A 23,802-nucleotide genomic window follows, 5' to 3' on the forward strand; every position below is an offset into this window, starting at 1 on the left:
TCTTTCTCTTCAGGCCTAGGGGTTGATTTACTAAAACTGGAGAGTGCAAAATCTGGTGCAGATATACATGGTAGCCAATCAGCTTCTAACTTGAGCTTGTTCAATTAAGCTTTGACAAAAAAGCCTGGAAGCTAATTGGTTTCTATGCAGAACTGCTCCACATTTAGCATTCACCAGTTTTAGTAAATCACCCCTAGTCTCAGAGAGTGTCCTCAGACTTACCACTGCTCAGACTTCTGTGCTGCTGCTGGCTGTAGGAACTGGCAAAATATGTGATTGAGGCTGGCTGGGCTAAATTTTGCATTGCTTGTGTTACTGACAGTTGACTGATGCTAAGCTGAGTTTTATATTGCTTGTGTTACTGACAGTTCAGCTTGGCACTGGCAAGCTTGTTGTGGTGCTTACCCGCTTACTTATTCAGCAGTTGACACCACATCATATCTGCCTATGCCAGAAGCGCCAGGCTGGACTTTCTTCTGCCCTCAGTGGCATACCTTGGCCCTGTTTTACCCCTGGTTCATACATAGGTGGTACAGGAAACGCTGTGATCCCTGTGTGTTTCCCACACCGCATTGCAATCACACTGTGTTTTTGATCTGCTGCAGGTGTCAATTCAAAGTTGAAAACCCCCCAAAAGAACATCACAAATGCAGTGTTTGTCTGCACCAGGTCACATGGTTGGTTTTCAAAAAAAAGATGCCTGCACTTCTTTGGTGCAATATGGTACGATTCAGCCCATTCAAAATGTGCTCAAATTACACCACACAGAATTACATGTGAATTGCACAGGAATGCGGTACAGTTCCTGTGTGATTTACATGCAAACTATAGTGTGAAACCAGGCTTACTGTATTGATTGCATTGCAATCAAAGTCCATTCATTTTGAATGGGCTCAAATTGCACCAAAGTCACGCATGCACCAATTATGAAACCGCACTGCAACCAGTTTGCATGGTTGTTTTGTGAATGCGATCCGGTGAAGGCAAACACACTGTTTTGCAATCTTTGTTTGGGGTGTCGTTAAGATAGCAGTGACACCCACTGCAGAGTGCAAGGGAGGTGCGATTCAAATGAGGTGCATGAAACGTGCGTGCATTAAGGGTTTCCCACATTGTCGTGTACCTCCACGTATCTCCGAAGCAGAAGTGTGTTTTTTTCCTCTGCAAGTGCAATTACACATATTCTCGCATCCGCTTAGATGTGAACCTAGCCTACAGAAAAGTCAGTGGGGCAGATTCATCAAGAGATACGACGGCGGATCTCCTGATCCGCCGTCGTATCTGTGAGAGCCGACGGTCGGATCTGTGAGATCCCACGGTCGGAGCTATGCGACTGATTCATAAGAATCAGTTCCGCATAGATCTCCCTTAGATCTGACTGGTGTAAGTGACTTACACCAGTCGAATCTTAGGCTGTAATCTCCCGCCGGCCGCTAGGTGTCGTCGCTTTTTTTTACACGTCGCATATGCAAATGAGGAGAACCGCCGATTCACGTCCGTACGCCCGCCCGTCGCTCTTTTTCAACGTCGTTTGCGTTCGGCTTTTTCCGGCAGATAGCTACCCCTGCTAATATGAGGGGTAGCTAATGTTAAGTATGGCCGACGTTCCCGCGCCAAGTTTTAAATTTGTTACGTCGTTTGCATAAGTACGTCAGGAATACGGATGGCCGTAAGTAACCTAGCCGCCGAAAACAATGACGTCCTAGCGACGTCATTTGGAGCATGCGCACTGGGCTTTTTCGCCGGCGGCGCATGCGCAGTTAAATCGGCGTGGGAACGCGCCTGATTTAAATTGTACACTCCCCCTAGCCGCGGAATTTGCATTCCACCGGGGGGAGTTAGGATCCGACGGTGCAATTTGCGAGGTAAGTGCTTTATGAATCATGCACTAGCCTCGCTAAATTGCACCGGCGGATCGTAAAACAGGTAGATCTGGCGGATCTAAAGATCCGCTGATCTACATGAATCTGGCCCAGTGTATTTAACGCTGGTAATTTTTCAGTGGATTAGTTTTTTATTTTATTCTGCGATTAATTAAAAATTAAGCCAATGTGAACACAGTGAGTGTGCTGCCTTCCACACAATGGTGCCTTTGTACCTTCCCAGTAAGATTGGCCATTACAGTGCACCATCCTTTTTTTTTTTATCTGTAAAAGTTAAAAAAGTCAGCGAGTGCTCTGTCTTACACAACATGGTGCACTTTGCACCATAATAGCCAACCTTAATAAGGAGGTGCAAAGGTCACCATCTCCTTGTAGGTAGGCAGTACACTCACTTTGCACCTATTCAGTTTGGACACTAATACTCGACAATGGCCAACCTTACAGGGCAGTGTTCATAAAAACTGGAAGAAGGAAAAAACTGAAATCAGGTTTGATTTTACAACGAAAAATACAATTAGGGATGTGATTGCTTACTAGGGGCAACACATATAGTTTTTCCTTTTTCTAGTCTTTATAATTCTGGTGCAATTTATTTTATTTAAAAATACCTTCACTTAGTACCTGCTGCTGAAACCCTCCACCCGAACAAAAAATTATCTATGCTGAAAAACAGCCCCACACCATGATTTTCCAAACTTCCAAAGTTTCCAAACTTCACAGTCGGTATGGTGTTTTTGGGGTGAATTGCAGTGCTATTTGACCTCCAAGCATGGTGTGTATTATGGCATCCAAAGCGTTCAATTTTGGTCTCATCTGACCAGATTATATTCTACCAGTATTTCACAGGCTTATCTAAATGTTGTGCAGCGAACGTTAACCACTTGCTTACTGGGCACTTAAACCCCCTTCATGCCCAGGCCAATTTTCAGCTTTCATCGCTATCGCACTTTAAATGACAATTGCACAGTCATGCAACACTCAACCTATATGACATTTTTATCATTTTTCTTCACACAAATAGAGCTTTCTTTTGGTGGTATTTAATCACTACTGGGGTTTTTATTTTTTGCTAAAACAAACCAAAAAAAGGCCCTTACTCAAATCTGTGATCAGTCAAGTCTCATGGACTCACTGATCACAGAGCACACAGCCCGTGCCTTGCAGGCAGCACATGCATGGAAGGACGTACATGGATGCCCTCCCGGCATTTTAGGCCCAGGCTGTAGCCGTATTTCGGCTATAGCACAGGCGTGAAGAGGTTAAACAAGTTTCAACATGCTTTTTCTTCAGCAAAGGAGTCTTGCATAGTGAGCGTGCATACAGGCCATGGCGGTTGAGTGTATTATATATTGTTTTGTTTGAAACAATTGTACCTGCTAATTCCAGGTCTTTCTGAAGCTCTCCACAAGTGTTCCTTGGCTCTTGGACAACACTTCTGTTAATTATTTTCACTCCTCTGTCAGGAATCTGGTGAGGAGCACCTGGTCGTGGCCAGTTTATGGGGAAATTATATTCTAATTTCGGATTATGGCCCCAACAGTGCTCACTGGAACATTCAGACGTTTAGAAATCCTTTTGTAATCAATGCCATCAGTATGTTTTGCAATAATAAGGTTGCAAAGGTCTTGAGAGAGCTTTTTGCTTTTACCCTTATAGAGATGTTTCTTGTGTGACACCTTGGTAATGAGACTCCTTTTTATAGGCCATCAGTTGAGACTGAACCAGCTGATAATATTTTGCGCCAACAAGAGGCAGGAATGCTTTCTAAATACTAATAGATTTTAGCTGGTGTCTTGGCTTTTCATGCCTTTTTGCACCTCCTTTCCTGTGTCATTTCATTTTATTACACATAACTTAATTTATGAAATTATTTGTTTTGGTTTCTATGTAGTGTCAATAGTGCCTTTAGAAATATATTTACCTAGAAAAATGGTGACATCTTCTGTATATGGTCAACATCACATTGTCAAACACAGCCGACACCAACTGTTCAATCAACACGTAGTCATCATAGTATCCCATGGGGATGCCATGAGAGAAAAGCGCACTAGTACTGGGGGTTTCATCTGCTGAAGAAGACAGATGCTCTTGCCACCAGTAGCATCCCTAAAGTGGATGTAAACCTCAGATTTGAATTATGAACAAAGCATATCCCTCTATAGTGTGTACTTGTTTGAGTCCAGATCTCCAAGTGTCATTTCTTTTCTGCTGCCTCATTCCTCTACTATCAGCATTAATGACTTCTGACCAGTTTTTCTGACACTAAAAGAAAAAAGTGACAGGGAGGGATCTCTAGCACACAGCTTGTGATTAACAGCCTCAGCTCTGTTCCTTTGTGCTTTGTAAAGGGGGGGGGGGAGTCCCTTCCCTCCAGATAGTCCTCAGAGCTCTTTACAAATTACTTTACAAACATGTCATACTTACCTGCTCTGTGCAGTTGATTTGCACAGGGCAGCCCAGATCCTCCTCTTCTCGGGTTCCTTGCCAGCGCTCTTAGTCCCTTCTCCTCTGTTGAGTTCCCCCACAGCAAGCATCTTGCTATGGGTGCACCTGAGCCAAGCCGCAGCACCGTGTATCCATTCAGACACAAAGTCGCAGCTCAGCCCCGCCCCTCTCTCTTCAATGGCTAACTGACTTTGATTGACAGCAGTAGGAGCCAATGGTGCCGCTGCTGTGCCTCAGCCAATCAGGAAGAAGAGTCCCAGACAACCAAAGCACTTGTGGATATTGCTGGATTGAGAGGGGGCTCAGGTAAGTATTAAGGGGGTTGCTGCTGCACTACAGGCCTCACAAAAAGAAATGTGGCTACAATAGGAAGACTGGCAAGATCAACAGGTAAGTACGTGGAAACAAAGAGAATATTACAGATGGCTGATTTAGTAGATTTGTAAGGAGAATTATTTTGATTTAACAAGTGTTGCATTTAGCCTGGATTTTCACTTTAATATGTTTCAATTAAAATATATTGTTCATCTTCCTCTACCTACAAGAAAATGTAATTGCATATTTAATACAATTCAGAGTATTTCTGTACTGTACATTTTCTTTTTCCCTCACATAATACCTATTGTGCTATCTCAGTACACAACTGTTTTGATCTATTTATAAATATATGTGCTCATACATTCTGCAGATACTTTTGGCCCCTATACAGTTGTACATCTATCTTACAGAGGAAAGCAAACAGCATTACCTCTTCTAAACGTCGTCTTTGTTCTTTCTGCTCTTCAATGCGTTTCTGCCTCTCAGCCAGAAGTTGCCTTTTGTGCTCCTCATTCTCACGTTGCTGTTGTTCCAGTTGCTGACGTCTAAGGGCCTCTGAACGCTCCTTGTTAGCCAACTGCAGCCTCAAAAAATCCCGTCTTAGCGTTGACTCTCCGGGTAGATTTAAAATTGAGCTGAGCACATAGGAAACATTAACAATCCTCAATGAAACTGTTTTATAAGTAACATTTTCAGCAGATGTAATCATCTGAGCTTACGTTGACCTGTAGATCATCAAAAGCACTGAAATGACATGTTTTGTATTTCTGTAAAAGGTTTAAAAATATATTTCTCATGACATTTGTATGTCCCTGATGCACGGGGTTCTTATCCATCTGCATCACATAATTCTTTTGTTACACCGTTCCATTATTTCTAGTGGGTATTCAAAACCTTTCAAACATTAAATAACATTTGCAAAAAAACTAGTGGTGCTGTAGCTTTAATTTGCCAAGAACAATGTTCTATTTGAAATGTGGCAAAATTGTATACGGCTGCAAAAAAAAATACTTGGTAGGTGCAAATTTGTGATAACACTGACATTGACTTATTGAAACTAGTGCAAAGTAACATGGTTCCAGGATAGAGTTTATGTTCCCTTCTTTAATTTGCACATGGAAAGAAAAACAAGGAGTCCAACCATGGGTAACAACACTGCATTTACAGCAGTATTTATAAATTAGCATACAGGGCAAACTCGAGAAATTTGAATATCGTGCAAAAGTTCATTAATTTTACTAATGCAACTTAAAAGGTGAAACCATATAATATATGAGAGAGACTCCTTACATGCAAAGTAAGATAGTACAAGCTGTGATTTGTCATAATTGTGATGATTATGGCTTACAGCTCATGTAAACCTCAAATCCACAATCTCAGAAAATTTGAATATTACATGCAATCAATAAAACAAGGATTGTACATAGAACAATGTCGGACCTCTGAAAAGTAGAAGCATGCATATGTACTCAGTACTCGGTTTGGGCCCCTTTTGCATCAATTATTGCCTCAATGCGACGTGGCACTGCTGAGGTGTTATGGAAAACCAGGATGCTTCAATAGCGGCCTTCAGCTCTTCTGCATTGTTCGGTCTCAAGTCTCTCATCTTTCTCTTGGCAATGTCCCATAGATTCTCTATAGGGTTCAGGTCAGGCAAATTTGTTGGCCAATCAAGCACAGTAATTCTAACGGTCATTGAACCAGGTTTGGGTGCTTTTGGCAGTGTGGGCAGGTGCCAAGTCCTGCTGGAAAATGAAATCAGCATTCCCATAGAGCTTGTCTGCGGAAGAAAGCATGAAGTGCTCCAAAATTTCCTGGAAGACGGCTGTGTTGACCCTGGACTTAATGAAGCACAGTGGACCAACACCAGCAGATGACACGGCTCCCCAAATCAACACAGACTCTGGAAACTTCACACTGGACTTCAAGCATCTTGCAGTGTGTGCCTCTCCATTCTTCCTCCATGCTCTGGGTCCTTGGTTTCCAAATGAGATGCAAAATTTGCTCTCATCAGAAAAGAGGACTTTGGACCACTGAGCAACAGACCAGGTGTGTTTTTCTTTACCCCAGGTAAGACGCTTCTGACGTTGATTGTTGTTCAGGAGTGGCATGAAAAGAGGAATACGACATTTGAAGCCCATGTCCAGGATCCGTCTGTGTGTGGTGGCTCTTGATGCACTGACTCCAGCCTCAGTCCACTCCTTGTGAAAGTCCACAACACTTTTGAATGGCCTTTTCCCGATAATCCTCTCCAGGCTGCAGTCATCCCTGCTGCTTGTGCACCTTTCTCTTACACACTTTTCCCTTACACATAACTTTCTATTAATGTGCTTTGATACAGCACTTTGGAAACATCCAACTTCTTTTGCAATTACCTTTTCAGGCTTTTCCTCCTTTTGGAGGGTGTCAATGATGGTTTTCTGCACAACTGTCAGGTCAGCAGTCTTTCCCATGATTGTGATTCCTACTGAACCAGACTGAGAGACCATTTAAAGGCTCATGAACCCTTTGCAGGTGTTATGGCTTAATTGGCCGATTAGAGACACCCTGAGCCTAGAATATTGCCCCTTTTCACAATATTCTGGATTGTGGATTTGGGGTTTTCATGAGCTGTAAGCCATAATCATCACAATTATGACAAATCACAGCTTGAACTATCTTGCTTTGCATGTAATGAGTCTATCTCATATATTAGTTTCACCTTTTACGTTGCATTAGTGAAATAAATGAACTTTTGCACGATTTTCAATTTTTTTGAGTTTCTCCTGTAAGTGTTGTGGTGAGCTGTGATGCTTTGTGTAGAATGTGCACTGCCATGCTCATAGAGCTGGTGTGTTGCTATGTGTCAATGCATGTGTTGTAGCGCACGTTGCCACAATGTCCAAGTGTGAATGGGCTCTCAGAGTAAAGTTGATGGGAAAATGCTTGTCCAGATAAGTGGTGCTCACAAATATTTGGATGATGTATTATAAATCAGAGTAAAGACCAGATCCCAATACATTTAAAAAATATATTTGTATGACCTTTTATAAATATTCTTAGGCTCCATGCACACAGGCTTAAGAAAACTTTGCTTCTTCAGTAGTTTTGTGTTTTGCCTGTAGAAGCAGCTTCGTGTTAGCCTATGTGTCCATGTACATTAGGACGTAAAGAGGCATATTTTGAGCTCAACGTATAGAGGCAGAAAAAAAAAACTTCCGGTTCGCGTTTCTGATTGGAGCTTACTGGTAGAAAAAAATTAAAACTCTCCTAAACTCATCTAAACTTTGTACAAAAATACTCTATATACCGTATTTATCGGCGTATACCGCGCACTTTTTTCCCCTGAAAATAGGGGGAAAATCACGGGTGTGCGCTATATGCCGATAGTGTACCTTGGGCTCGGAGGGGGACGAGCGCTGCCGAGTGCCGCCGGAATTCACGAGTCGTCTCTCCTGTTTACTCGGCTCTAACATCACACACACAGTCCCGCTTCCGCCACCGGCATTGGACCAGTGTTCTATCAATCACAGGAGCTGGTCCAATGCCGATGGCGGAGGCAGGACTGTGTATGTGACTGCCGCCGAATGAACAGGATGACCGGAGATGACGGCTCGGTGACTCCACGAGAGAAGGTGAGGCTGCAAATGGGCACATTCTAGCCATGTTGTGTGGGAAAGGGTGCTGGCCATGGGAATGAATGTAAGGCTGTCTTTTTATACTTTGATGTTTTCCTACTCAGAATATAATTAAACTTGGTCATGCATAGACTGGAGCTGGGCACATAGGCTGCATTTAGGCACAGATTAGGCTGCAGATGGACACTGACCACAAAATTAAAAAAAAAAAATCCTGAAACTTCCCTCTGAAATTGGGGTGCGCGTTATACGCCGGCGCGCGTTATACGCCAATAAATACGGTAAGCATTTTTACTCCGAAGAGAACAAACGTTTTTTTTTTTAAGCCCAGTGTGCATGGAGCCTTACAGTATTTAGCATGTGTGTGCTAAATTAATAATCTAAGAAGGTTTCAAAAAACATACAACAAAAAGGAAAATTACATGGAATATTTCAGGATATCTATAAATGTATCCTCAAACAACATTTAGGGTCCTTTACCCATGGGCTACTAACTTCCATAAAAGTGTATGTAAACTCAACTTCTTCTATTGACTCACTTTTGGTATGGTAAATATACCACTGAAAGAATTTTAATCCATCCCCCAATTCCAGAAAAGGTGGGATGCTGTGTAAAATTTACATAAAAACAGCATGCATTGATTGCAAATCTCATAAACCCATATTTTATTCAAAAAAGAAAATATAAACATATCAAATGTTTAAGCTGAGAAAATTTTCCTTTTTAAAGTAGAAATAAAAGTCACAACTTTTTCTTTTTTTGGATTGCAGGCAGGCCAGTTAAGCAGCCGAACTCTTCTACTATGATGAAATGCCATTGGCATAGATGCAGTGTATGGATTAGCGTTGTCCTGCTGAAATATGCAAGGCCTTTCCTGCTCTAAATCCTGGATATATCTTTTAGCATTGATGATACTTTTCCAGATATGCAAGCTGCCCATTCTATATGTCACTATTGCACCCCCATACCATTAGAGATAAAGCTTTTTTAAGAGTCTTGATAACAAGCCGGAAGGTCCCTCTTCCCTTTAGTCCGGAGGATGTGGCACCCATGGTTGCCAAAAAGAATGTCCAATTTTGATTTGTCTGACCACAGAACAGTTTTACAATTTGCAACAGACCATTTTCAATGAGCTTTGTCCCAGAGAAGACGGCAGCATTTCTGGATCACGTTCAGAGATGGCTTCTTCTTTGCGTGACAGAGCTTTATCTTGCATTTTTGGATGGCACAACGAATTATGTTTACAGACAGTGATTTTCTAAAGAATTCCTGAACCCAGGCAGAGATGGCCATCACAGAATCCTGCCTGTTTTTAATGCAGCGCTGTCTGAAGGCCCCAAGATCATGGGCTTCCAATATAGCATTTCAGCCTTGTCCCTTGTGCACAGAGATTTTGCCAGGTTCTCTGAATATTTTGATGATATTATGTACTGTAGATCAGTGTTTCTCAGCCTCAGTCCTCAAGTACCCACAACAGGCCATGTTAAATTAGCTCTTATTAATACCATGTCATTGATATTGATTTAACCCATTAAGGACCGCCTCACGCCGATATACGTCGGCAGAATGGCACGGCTGGGCACAATCACGTACAGGTACGTTGCCCTTTAAGTGCCCAAAAAATAAAAACCGCAGAGGTGATCAAATACCACCAAAAGAAAGCTTTATTTGTGGGGGAAAAAGGACGTTAATTTTGCTTGGAAGCCACGTCGCACGACTTTGCAATTGTCAGTTAAATCGACGCAGTGCCGAATCGCAAAAAGGGGCCCGGTCCTTTAGCTGCAAAATGATCCTTAACTGGTTAAAGCAGCTGCATTGGCCCGTTGGGGGTACGTACTAGCTATGACTAAGCACTGAAGCTACAGTGCAAAACGTTAGCTTTTGTTCCAATTTTTTTGCTGTGGCATATTTATTTTGTGATCGATTTTAATCAAAAGAACATTTTTGGAGTGCGGCTGTCCAAGTTTCCTTCGTATTTTTGCAGGCCCGTTGGGGGTACTTGAGGACTGAGGTTGAGAACTACTGCTGTAGATGAGGATATAGTGAACGTATTTGTAATTTTTATGTTGAGGAACATTATTCTGAAATTTAACAATTTTTGACATACCTTTTCACAGATTGATGAACCTCGGCCCATCTTTCCTTCTGAGACACTCATTCTCTAAAAGAAGCTTTTTGTTGCCATCAATTTCAAAATTACCTTATTTTTTTCTTAAATGTGTACATTTACTCAGTTTAAACATTTGATAGGTTTTCCATTTGCTATTATGAATACAATGAATACAATATGGGTTTATGAGATCTGCAAATTATTGCATTCTGTTTTTATGTATTTTACACATTTTTTTTTTAATTTGTCAGGAATTCAGAGTTGTCCTGTTTCCTTTGCATATTTCCTGCGCTAGCTCATAAAACCTGTTTACCCCCCACCACCCTGTCTTTATCTTGGACTAGAGAAGGATTAGCCTTCAGAGAAAGGGGTGGTTGAGTAATTTAGCAAAACACCAACAGGCAGGGCTGGCACCATTATGTTTACAAAAATGCTGAACAGTGGCTAAGTATTTCTAGTAGATTAACAAGTATTTATTTAGTCTTGCAGGGTCTTTAAAGGGAACAGTGGAGAAAAGGCAAGTATTGTAGAGATGCATTTACATGTTTCTTTTTGATTTTGGCTTGACATAGGATTTAACGTAAAGCTTGTATTTGTCTTGGCAAACATTATCATAGTTCTGTATGACATTAAATCGATTAAAGATTAATGTATATATCATTATTGATGTACACAGGGCATATACTTTTAAGAACTTAAAATGTTTGCAGCGTCATCTATTTACCTTGGCTCCCCTGAATCATTTTCTTCTTCCTCTTCTTCACTTCCGCTATATTCATACTCTGTTTCATCTGGAAAAAATACAGAAAAGTGATTAGATGCATGCAAAACAACTGCTTGTTTATGTCTGAATGAATATACATTAATCTGCTCTTTGTTTGATAAATATGTGCATGTGTGGGTTTTGATCTAAAAAAAACACGTGGACTGCAAATTTGAACGAGAAAAAAATGAATTAGCACACATTGCTTATAAATAAGTCACTTGACGTATGAGTTTCCTTACCATCAATTTCCCAGTTTCATCAGCCAAAATGAAAGCCTGATATTACATTATTGATTACACATGTTAAAACTTAACTCACAACGTGTGGCTTTGATCTTATTACCTTTCTCCCCACGTTTTTTCTTAGTTCGATCAATGTGGTCCTTCAGCTGAATTCGAACCTGCCTTTCATTTGGCTGGTCTCTGATGAACGGATGCTTCATAAGCTGCTCTGTTGAGGGTCTTTGGCTGTGGTTCTTCACTAGGCAGCTTTCAATGAATGACTGAAACTTTTTGGACCTAAGTGGAAAACAAATGATTATAATTCAAGCCTTCAAATGCAAACATAAATCATGCAATACATTGAGGCATTGTTATTATTATTATTATTATACAGGATTTATATAGCGCCAACAGTTTGTGCAGCGCTTTACATCAGGGAAGACAGTACAGTCACAATGTGAAAAATAAACTACAGCGCTAATTAAATAATCAATTCCACGTGCACCTAAATAAAAAAACAAATAATATAGCTGCTATCTTGAGTGATACCAAATCCAAACAGTGAAACATATAAAATATAGATACGCTAATATTAACTTAAAAGGTGATAAAACGTACAAAGAAAACTAATCAGGGAGAACACTCCATAAACTGTGAATTACTAATATGTCCTTAATTAGTGCACAGTGATTAGCAGGATTCCATGCAGGGAAAAAATCACTCTCTTCAATCTGAATGCTAATCCAGCCCTCCACCGCTGTGATCAGATGATACAGGCACTCACAGACAGGGATTGCATGAAAGAAAAGAGAAAAAACCTCATTGCGCAATATTCGATGACAGATCAAAAATGTAATCAGAGCATTGACATATGCACTCACGAATCCCCGCTTTCAGTAAAGCATGAAAACGCCACTCAGTATGCTGTTTCCTCAGCTCGATCCGATGCACTCGTATTCGATCGCAGGCTCCTCCCTACGCGTTACGTCACAGGCACGCGACTTACTCATTGGTTCCTACGTTCCTACGGAGGAGCCTGCGATCGAATCCGAGTGCATGCGATCGAATCCGAGTATCATCTGATCACAGCGGTGGAGGGCTGGATTCGCATTCAGATTGAAGAGAGTGATTTTTTCCCTGCATGGAATCCTGCTAATCACTGTGCACTAATTAAGGACATATTAGTAATTCACAGTTTATGGAGTGTTCTCCCTGATTAGTTTTCTTTGTACGTTTTATCACCTTTTAAGTTAATATTAGCGCATCTATATTTTATATATAGTACAGTCACAATACAAATCAATACAGGAGGGATCAGAGGGCCCTGCTCGTTAGAGCTTACAGTGAGTAATTAATCTATACTAATATTTGCTAACTACAAGAGAAGTTTGTGGGCCAGATTGACATAGAATTGCGGCCGTGTAACGTAACCCGTTTACGTTACACCGCCGCAAGTTTTCAGTTATAGTGCCCGATCCACAAAGCACTTACCAGTAAACTTGCGGCGGTGTATCGTAAACACGTCCGGCGCAAGCCCGCCCAATTCAAATGGGGCGGGTACCATTTAAATTAGGTGCGCTCCCGCGCCGGACGTACTGTGCATGCTCCGGTCGCAATTTTCCCGACGTGCTTTGCGTGAAATTACGTGTTTTTGTGAATCGCGACATGCGTAACGTACTTACGCCGGGAAAAAAAATTTCAAAAGCGACGCGGGAATACGGGCATACTTTAACATGGTGGAGTAATTTTACACCATGTTAAAGTACCCCTAATTTTGCGACGGGAAACTAAGACTTGCGCCGACGTAACGACGGGAAAAACCTTTGTGGATCGCCGTAACTGCTAATTTGCATACCCGACGCTGGAATACGATGCGAACTCCACCCAGCAGCGGCCGAGGTACTGCATCCTAAGATCCAACGGTGTATGTCAATTACACCTGTCGGATCTTAGGGCTATCTATGCGGAATTGATTCTATGAATCAGCCGCATAGATAGAACAACATACGACGGTGTATCAGGAGATACGCCGTCGTATCTGTTCTGTGAATCTGGCCCTGTATTCTTAATTGTGCTTTGTGTATTTCATCCAGGTCTGTGCAGTAATGCAACATGACAAATCCCTGCATTCTGTGTGTTGGAGCTCCATGTAATGAAGACCTGTCACTGCTGCACTCTTAAATTGTGCAGAGTGTCTGGTCTTGTATCCACCCCTCATCTAGTTTTCTGCAGGCAACCTGTACTGTATACACCTAATGGGTCCCTCCCACAGCTCTACTTTCTGCACATGTGCAGCAATGAGATTAAGATGCCATTACTTTACCAAGGCAACATCTGAGTTTGCAGAGGCATTTGGTGCACACAAATTGGATTTATGGGGGTAATCCACAAAGATCCGGCGTAACTTAATTTTTCCCATTTAAGTTACACTGCCTTAAAATTTCTACCTAAGTGCCCGATCCACAAAGCACTTACCTAGAAATTTTTGGCTGTGTAACTTAAATTCCGCCGGCGCAAGGCGTTCCTCTTTTCATGGGGGCGATTCCCATTTAAATTAGGCGCGCTCCCGTGCCGGCCGTATTGCGCATGCTAGTGACGTCATTTTCCCGACGTGCATAGCGCGAAATTACGTTACGCCGAGCTTTGCGGATTGCGACGGGTCAATAAAGTTGCGTCGAAAAAAAAAAAAAGATTGGCGCGAAAAAAAAAATTCAAAACAAAAAAAAACTTCAAAACAAAAAAAAAATTCAAAACAAAAAAAAAATCGAGTCGCTGGACAGAAGGGTCTGCTTTTACATGGTGTAAACAGTTTACACTTTGTAAAAGCAGCCCTAATTTTGCGTTTGCAAACTAAAACTTACGGAGAAAAAACGAAGCTGAAAAGCTTTGTGGATCTCCGTAAGTGCTAATTTGCATACCCGAGGCGGCATTTCGACACAAAATGCCCCCAGCGGCGGATGCGGTACTGCATCCTAAGATCCGGCAGTGTAAGTCCCTTACACATGTCGGATCTTCTGCCTAACTATGGAAAACTGATTCTGTGGATCAGTTCCAAAGTTAGAAACAGGGATACGACAGCGTAACAGCAGTTACGCCGGCGTATCCCTTTTGAGGATCTGGCCCTATATTCTGTACGGCTATTAAGAAATATATTTAAAAATACGTTTTTGTGTCATTGTTTCCTTTTAAAGCTCTAAAATGACTATTACCTTATTTAACCATTGACATATGAAGCAATGTATATTTTTGATTATATCATAGAATCTGTAAGCAAATTAGACATCATATAATATTCAGATGGGACTTGGGTCGCACTGACTTGCACGACAATGGAAATAACCTTTTTTCCAAGGTGCCTGTTCACAATAATGCAGCGCAGCTGTGATGCAACTTTGGGAAAGGGTCCTGTGCTACTTTGGTGTGACTTGGCCCCAAAGAATATGCAAACCACATACAAAATGCAAGTTAAATGTCACACTACATACTTGCACTGTAAATTGACAGGGCGGTCTCCGCACACTGTGCAGGGACCGCCCTGTCTTTTCTCCGCTCTCCCCTATCCGCAAACGGATGAATGAAAAATCGGACATACAGTCCGCACGTCTGAAAGGGGCCTTAGAAGAGGCTTGATGTTGCCTGTAGCAGACTAATTGTATCACCTTAACCTAGGTGCTCAAAGTTATTTTGGTGGAAGTCTTTTCCGCAAATTGCAGATTTTCAGAAGACTTCTGCCCAAAACAACCTTTCATAATGCATGGTGCAGCCCAGGTACCACATTTATTGAACACACTGCTCTCCCCATTTCTTTGGAAACTTCTGAGGATCGCAGTGTCCATCATGAATAAAATAGCTTTGATCACCTCCCAGCCTAGTGAATGAGCAGCAGCAGGCAGAATCGCTCACACTTCTGCTCTCTTGAATGTTTCCTATCAGCACATCTGTATGTAGTCTGATTGGCTTCTAGTTCTGACCCAGAAATGATTGATGATGATATTATGTCAGATACTTAAAGGATTTGCATTTAGAGCCCTTTCACACTGAGGCGCTTGAAAACTGCCCAAAAAAAAAAAAACAGGCACTTTTGAGGTGCTTTTTAAACGCTTTTAAGGCGTTAGCAGTGTTCTTTTTTGAAGAACCATTTTGAAGAGCTTTTTGTGCGCTTTTCAGGCACTTTTGAGGTGCTTCCCATTCATTTCAATGGAGAGGGGCGCCTTTTTTAGCACTCCAAAGATGCTGCTGGCAAAAGTTTTTTTCACCGCCCTGCCAGCACACTACCCCAGTGTGAAAGCATTCATTGATTTTAATGGAAATAGGTTTTCGTGAGTTTTTCAATGCACTTTTTTTTAGTGGTAAAGCACCTGTAAAGCGCCTCAGTGTGAAAGACCCCTTTCATACTGCAGCGCTTTTGTGCAAAAAAAAATGCGCCTGAAAAGCTCACAAAAACCTATTTCCATTAAAATCAATGAATGCTTTCACACTAGGGTGGTGCACTGGAGGGGCAGTGCAAGAACTACTGCAAGCAGCATCTTTGTAGCGTGTTTGAAGTGCTAAAAAAAGCGCCTCAAAAACGCCCCTCTCCATTGAAATGAATGGGAAGCACCTGAAAAGCTCTTCAAAAATGCCTGAAATAGAGAAAATATATGGATAGCCGCACTCCAAAAGAACCTTAACGGTTGCCTTTTATTATAAAGGATTTTTAAAACACTACAAGTCACAGCAAAACAAGGGATACATGCAGCCGACGTGTTTCGCACTATTGGCTAGTGCTTAATCATAGCTCAAAAATGCCTAAAAATCTCTTCAAAAACGCCTAAAAAAAGCTCTTCAAAAGCGCCTAAAAAGTGCCACAAAAGCATCCAGGGCCAGATTCACAGAGCAAGTACGCCGGCGTATCTACTGATACGCCAGCGTACTTTAAAATTTCCCGCGTCGTATCTTTAGTTTGAATCCTCAAACCAAGATACGACGGCTTCTGGGTTCGATCCGACAGGCGTACGGCTTTGTACGCCTTCGGATCGTAGGTGCAATACTTTGGTGCCCGCTGGGTGGAGTTTGCGTCGTTGCCCGCCCCCAACCCGCCCAATTTGAAATCCGCCGCCAGAAATACACTACGCCGCCGTAAATTAAGGTGCGAATTCGCTGAGGATTCGAATCTACGCCAGGTAAGGTACGGCGGCGTAGTGTATCTCTGATACGCTGCACCGTTCTACATGTATGTGGATCTGGCCCCCAGTGTTTTACTGGCAGTTTTCCAGCATCTCAGTGTGAAAGCAGCCCAACAGTGATGTTTAAATATATTTTTTAATTTAATTATGTCTTGAGTTTAGCCTAAACTTTGTCTCAGGATGTAGTAACATTATACATTTAAGGCTACTTTCACACTGGGGTGGGGGGCATTAGCGGTATAGTGCCGCTAGTTTAAGTGGTGCTTTACTGCTGTTATAGCGCCGCTTTTTGGACGTTAGTGTGGCGCTTTTAACCCCCGCTAGAGGCCGAAAAAAAGGGTTAAACGTTTTTTTACCGTCCTGCAAGCATACCGCCCCAGTGTGAAAGTACTCAGTCTTTCACACTGGGGCTGCAGAAGAGGCAGTTTACAGGTGCGTTTCAGATGCTATTTTTAGCGCAAAAACGCCGGAAAAACTTCTCAGTGTGCAAGGAGTGTAAACCTGCATGAATTGTAAACTTAATTTTAGATAAATGATCACAAAACTATACATATATGCAACTGAAAGATTAAAACTGTAACCTAAGTTTGTGAATGCATTTATAATGTAAGAATGCATATTGTGGTTGTCCATTTACCCCGTATCAACATGATCCCAATTCAGAAAACTGGAACAGTTAAAGATAGAGGTGCAACCTAATCATGAATAATTTCTGTCTCATCCATTTGTGGAGAGAGATGTGAATTGTTTTGTGTTGCTCTGCAGATTGTTAGAAGCACAGCAGTTAGCCGTTAATGGAATGCTTGGCGCACATCATGTCTGCTGACAGGAAGTATTAGTGACAGGACACCAGAAAATTACCTCACAGTTCAGGTGAAAAGCATTAGTACAGGCTCCCTCTGCAAGCTACATAATAAATGTCACAGATCTACAGCTATTTTATTGTTCTACTGTTCTTTTTTTAGTGTAAAAAGAAACAATTCAAACAAAAAGCACAGAAGCAGCAAATTATATTAAATGCATAAAAAAAAAAGATAAACGTCATTCTATTAATGGTGTGATTCAGCTGATGAATCACAAGAGTTTATTTTTCTTCTTCCATTCTTCATTTTCCAGATGGTGCAAATTGACAGTTTAAAGCTAAAGTTTAGCCCCCCCCCCCCCAAAAAAAACAATCCCTACAGTTGCAGTCACATCACTTACCTGTAATAAAGTCTGTCCCGCGTCATGCAGGCAGCTGGATCCTGGATAAACCTTAATGTTGGGATGCCCCATTCTCTTCCTGTCTCTGAACTTCAGGTGCTGTTATAGTTAACAGATTGAGTCTTTGAGCAGAACAGCAGTACAAATGGTCCCATGGGAACACCGCCTCATTCCTCCACCTCTATTTAGAAATGTTCTAATATTTAACGATTGCGGCATCAAAATTTCAGACACAGAAAGAGGACAGACATCCCTGCAGTTAGGATATCTCCTGAATTCAAATGCCTATACAACGTGGGACATACTTCTTATAGGTTAGTGATGTGACTAAAGCTACAGGATTTTCTTTTTGTAGCTAAAACTTCAGCTTTAAAAGGGGGGGTACATGTGGACAAGGAACATGTAACCATCAAAATACAGTCATTTATTTGGTTCTGCCAAAGTACTATTTTTCATCAATCTGACAAGCCACAAGAAGGCTGCACAGCTAAGGTCTCATTGGATCAGGGACATGTGAGCAGGAGGGTGGAGTTAATACCATAAGTTTACAAAACAGTAAAACCTTGGATTGCGAGCATAAATTGTTCCCGGAAAAATGCTTGTAATTCAAAGCACTCGTATATCAAAGCAAATTTTCCCATAAGAAATATTGGAAACTTAGGCCTCGTACACACGATAGGTTAACCAGAGGACAACGGTCTGAAGGACCGTTTTCATCAGTCCAAACTGATCGTGTGTAGGCCCCATAGGTTATTTAACCTTAGGTTAAAAAAATGACAACTTGCTTTAAAATTTTACAGATGGATTGCTAACCGATGGGTCAAAACCGATCGTTAGTACGCACAACCATCGGTTAAAAATCCACGCATGCTCAGAATCAAGTCGACGCATGCTTGGAAGCATTGAACTTCGTTTTTTTCAGCACGTCGTTGTGTTTTACGTCACCGCGTTCTGACACGATCGTTTTTTTAACTGATGGTGTGTACGCACGACGGACCATCAGTCAACTTCATAGGTTACTCTAGGACAACGTTCCTTCAGACCGTTGTCCTCTGGTTAACCTATCGTGTGTACGAGGCCTTAGATAATTCGTTCCACAACCATTTATTCAGAAGTGATTCAGTTTATTGTCCATATAAAAAGATTATAGCAATGTGACAGGTTGTGTAAACATAAAATGTCCATCCACAAATGGAAGCCTCCACAAGGGGATTAGAAGCAAAATCCAGCAGGAGCTACAGAGTATAAAAGAGAAGAGTTGCGCCTCAACGTGTAGCAATATGGTTACATTTAATGAAGGTACAACATTTAGCAACTCACATGGTTGACACTTACTTATTTTTTTTATATGTATTATAGCAAAAAGTAAAAAAATATGTATATATTTTTTAAATTGTCACTCTTTTTTTGTTAATAGCGCAAAACTGCAGAGGTGATCCAATGCCACCAAAAGAAAGCTCTCTTTGTGGGAAAAATCAATATTGTTTGGGTACGTCACACAACTGCAATTGTCAGTTATAACGAAGCAGTGTCGTATCGCAAAACATGGCCTGGTCAATAAGGGGGTAAATCCTTCTTGGGCTGAAGTTGTTAAAAAAGATATATCTAAGTATGCAGGCATCTGGGGTAAAGCTGTCCACATAGACCATCCTCCACATCGCCGGCTCTAACCGCTGTAAGTCTGCAATCGTGAAGAAAAACTACCCTGCAGTAGAGCTTGTGCAGCGCAGCGTGGAAGGGATGACGTCAATGGTGGTGTGAAGGATGGTCCAAGATGGACAGCTTTATCCTGGATACCTGCATACTTACATGTGCCTGTTTTAATCATCAAACATGTGAGTTGCTAAATGCTGTACCTATATTAGTTGTAACCATATTGCTACACTTAGCCCTGGTTCACACTGATGCTACTTTGAAATTGTGCTACTTTACCTGAAGTAGCACGATTTCAAAGTAGCAAGGTCAGCGCGATTTCAGGTGCTACTTGATAGACATTTGTGTGGCTTCATATACAGATGTCTATAGAAATCGCACCTGAAATCGGGAAAAGTAGTGCAGTAACTACTTTTGCAAATCGGTGCGGCGCCGCAAAATCGGTGTCGAACCGATTGGAACAGTGCCATTGCCGCCAATAGGCTGCGACTTGTCATGCGATTTGATCTCTCAAATCGCTCCAATGTGAACCTAGGCTTAGAGGCACTTCTCTTTTAGACACAGTTGTGAAGTGACGCTACTTGTATATCAAGACTTTGCTTGTTTATCAAGTCAAAATTTCTATAAAAAATGTTTTGCTTTTCTTGCAAAACACTTTCAAACCAAGTTACTCTCAATCCAAGGTTTTACTGTACTTGTTTGGAGACTAAGCTGTCCTGAGCCATACGTAACACTTTGAAAGTGTAAGATATTTCATTGTGAGACTAAACCCATTAAGACAGAAAAACAGTCATTTACTGGTTGCATGACCTAACCCTAAGGCCGTGTACACACAAATCAGTCCATCCGATGAGAACGGTCCGACCATCAACCGATGAACCTGACTGATGGTCCGTCGCGCCTACACACCATCGGTTAAAAAAACTATCATGTCAGAACGCGGGGACGTAAAACACAACGACGTGCTGAAAAAAACGAAGTTCAATGCTTCCATGCATTCGTCAACTTGATTCTGAGCATGCGCGGGTTTTTAACCAATGCTTTCGCATACTAACGATCGGTTTTGACCTAACGGTTGGGCGTCTATCGGTTAAATTTTAAAGTAAGTTCGATTTTTTTTGACCGAAGGTTAACTGACCGATGGGGCCCACACACGATTGGTTTGGACCGATGAAAAGGTCCTTCAGTCCGTTTTCATCGGTTTTGACCGATCGTGTGTACGCGGCCTTACTCTGTAGAAACTTTGGTGTGTTGGATTCGTATCGAAAAACGACTTGGTCTTTGTGAAGCAGTTTGTTTAGATAATTTTAAATTCTCTAGCAAAATTGTGGGCCCCCCAGAGACGTGTGCATTTATAATGATATGATGTGACATTTTAATTGCACATGTGTGAACTCCACTGAACTAATGATCAGACATTTTCACATTAAAATGCGAATGTTTCATTCGGGCAATCGGGTCTTAATTTTTTTATCTGTGAAAACGGTGTTGATTGATTACTATTTTGACTTTATAGAATTTTGTTGTGTAGATCATTGACATAAATACCCGGTTAAATCAATTATACCACCAGAATGCAACACTAAGAAACCAACAAAAATATTCAGGAGGATGGGGGTGAATGCAAAGCCCTGTATACCTAAATTCACAGATTAAACCATGCTCCTGTTAACAACCAGCGTGTCGAAAAGCTAGTTTCACAAAAAAACTTCTTATATCATAGCTGTATTCATAGCTGTATGTCACACACACAACCCTTCACATCAGATGTATTGTTAACAATTGCTAATCTTTTAGGAAAAATTGCATCCTTTCCCAAGTTCGTTGCATTTGTTAAACAATATGTTTTTTTTATATTAATCAGACATAACATTACATAGCACAGACTGTTTAGTAGTTGGTCATAGAAACAGAAATCAGATTACTGTTGAGTTTGTTTGAGGATGCTCCTCAAACAAATGCTATTGGATACATTGGGGATGTAGATACCATTGTTCTATTCAGCTGACAGTTTGAGCAGTCAATTGTCTCTATAGAGAGGTAGGCCCGGATTCAGATACAATTGCGTATCTATCGGCGGGCGTAACGTATCTCAGATACATTACGCCGCCGTAACTTAGGGCGCAAGCTCCGTATTCACAAAGAACTTGCGCCCTAAGTTACGGCGGTGTAGTGTAAATGTGTCGGCGTAAGCCCGCCTAATTCAAATGTGGATGATGTGGGCGTGTTTTATTTAAATTACTTGTGACCCCACGTATTTGACAGCTCATGCGCTGTCCGTGAACGTTTCCAAGTGCACATGCTCCAAATTACGCCGCAAACTGTCAATGCTTTCGACGTGAACGTAACTTACGTAAAGTCCTATTTGCTAACGACTTACGTAAACGACGTAAAATACGACGCTGTTCGTGTGTTTCCGACGTCCATACCTAACATGACTTACCCCTGCTTTATGAGGGGTAACTTTACGCCGGAAAAAGCCTTACGCAAACGACGTAAAAAAATGCGCCGGGCGGACGTACGTTTCTGAATCGGCGTATCTACCTAATTTGCATATTCCTTGCGTAAATCTACGGAAGCACCACCTAGCGGCCAGCATAAATATGCAGCCTAAGATGCGACGGTGTACAAGACTTACGCCAGTCGGATCTTAGGGAAATCTATGCGTAAATGATTCTACGAATCAGGCGCATAGATACGACCCTGCACACTCAGTTACAACGGCGTATCCGGAGATACGCTGTCGTAACTCGTCTCTGAATCCGGGCCGTAATATATAACCTATGCCATGTATGATGTCAGAGTGCCATCTTAAGGTAGAATTTGAGAGTGCATCACTTAGGCCCCTTTCACACTGGGGCAGGAGGCGCGGTGGCGGTATAGCACCGATAAAAATAGCAACGCTATACCGTTGGATTTGCCGCGGGATTCGGCCGCTAGCGGTGCGGTATTAACCCAGCTACTGTGATCAACTTTTGGCTGGGTAAGTAAGAGGTAAAGGAAAAAAAGAAGGGAAATAAACACAGTGCCTCCCCTATGGCACTAAGAGGCTTGCTTCAAATCGGACAAAGCAGTCCACATCAGGTAGGTGATCGAGGGGTCCTAGTTTTTTTTCAGATCGGAGTAGCTTATCCTTCAGAATGGCAGAGAGGTGTTCGTTTAACATTATCCAGGACAATTTATTTAAGACGTCAAAAGATAGCACAAGGGATTTCCAAGCATGTGGCTGGTTTCAACACAATAGGAGGCCTGCACACAGCCATACAGCCACAGGGATACCAAACCATATGTGTGCTGTTTGAAGCTATTTAATTCATTTGGAAATACATTATAATTCAGGAAGAGAACAGCAACATCAGTGTAAGCCAGCATCCAAGGTTTGCTCATTTCATGACTTTGTCTGTGCACTAAAATCCATAGCAATTGTACTGGATTTGTTGTTTCCAAAAAAACACTGGAGTAGATTCAGATAGAATGGTCTATCTGTCCGCCCCGCGTAACGTATCTCCGATACGTTACGCCGCCGTAATTTAGGGCGCAAGTTCTGTATTCAGAAAAAACTTGCGCCCTTAGATACGGCGGCGAAACGTATCTGTGTCGGCGTAAACCCGCCTAATTCAAATGTGGATGATGTGGGCGTGTTTTATCTGGAGATACGCCGTCGTATCTTCTCTCTGAATCTACCCCACTGTGTATTTGTTGCCAATACTTTTTTTAGTTTTGGATTTACAAAGAAGGGTTATTTTTTTTGCTGTGTTCCAGCTGAGATTTACTCTATTTTCTCTAGTGATCACTGCCACCCAAAAAGAAAATAAAGGGAAATGTTGGCAAAAAAATTACCATAGCAGGAGGTGAAGTATAATGTTCCAAGGGTGACACCTGTTCCTGTGACAACTTTCCAAGATGGGATTTCCTCCAACTACCTGTTATGTGTGGTGTAGTGAGGTGTAGTCTAGCCAACAGGACACAAAAATATATATATTTCTTGACCACAGATACACTAAGTAATTATTTTCCTGAATAAACAAGTGTCCATTTTCAAACTTGTTCTGTAAATGCTAGTTGACTTACTGTTATCCTGCTTCAATACCATCTGAGTCACTCACCAAGAACTAGCATGCATCTCATGAAACTTGGAGTAAAGCAGAGGTCCATATCTGCATACAGGTCACAGACTACTGAAGCACCAAGGTCAGCAAGGCTGCCAGGAAACTAGCATTTTCAAAAGCTTGGGTCAGAAAAGGGAGCTGCTGAGGTAAAATGGATTACAGACCATGATAAATCATAACAGCTCACGACTAAATATATTCTAAATATGATGTACTGTCATCTAAAATAAAGTTCATTATCTGAGCAATGATGGATACGCATTGCCACAGACTCTTAACCTCCCTGGCGGTATGATTATGTCAGATTTTTG

The 23,802-nt window shown here is 41.7% G+C and overlaps 1 protein-coding gene across 25 annotated transcripts in view; it reads right to left on the reverse strand.

Annotated features, from left to right (window-relative positions):
- Nucleotides 1-23,802, reverse strand: part of TNIK (TRAF2 and NCK interacting kinase) — a 392,046-nt gene that overhangs the window by 114,999 nt on the left and 253,245 nt on the right. For all 25 annotated transcript variants that reach the window (XM_040349342.1, XM_040349345.1, XM_040349341.1 and 22 more), the window contains exons 10-12: nucleotides 11,483-11,658; nucleotides 11,099-11,165; nucleotides 5,077-5,281 (exon numbers count right to left, since the gene is read on the reverse strand). In XM_040349342.1, coding sequence (XP_040205276.1) covers nucleotides 5,077-5,281; nucleotides 11,099-11,165; nucleotides 11,483-11,658 — 448 coding nt within the window. The remainder of the gene's footprint in view (nucleotides 1-5,076; nucleotides 5,282-11,098; nucleotides 11,166-11,482; nucleotides 11,659-23,802) is intronic.

Source organism: Rana temporaria, chromosome 4, assembly GCF_905171775.1.
Source record: "Rana temporaria chromosome 4, aRanTem1.1, whole genome shotgun sequence".
NCBI lineage: Eukaryota > Metazoa > Chordata > Amphibia > Anura > Ranidae > Rana > Rana temporaria.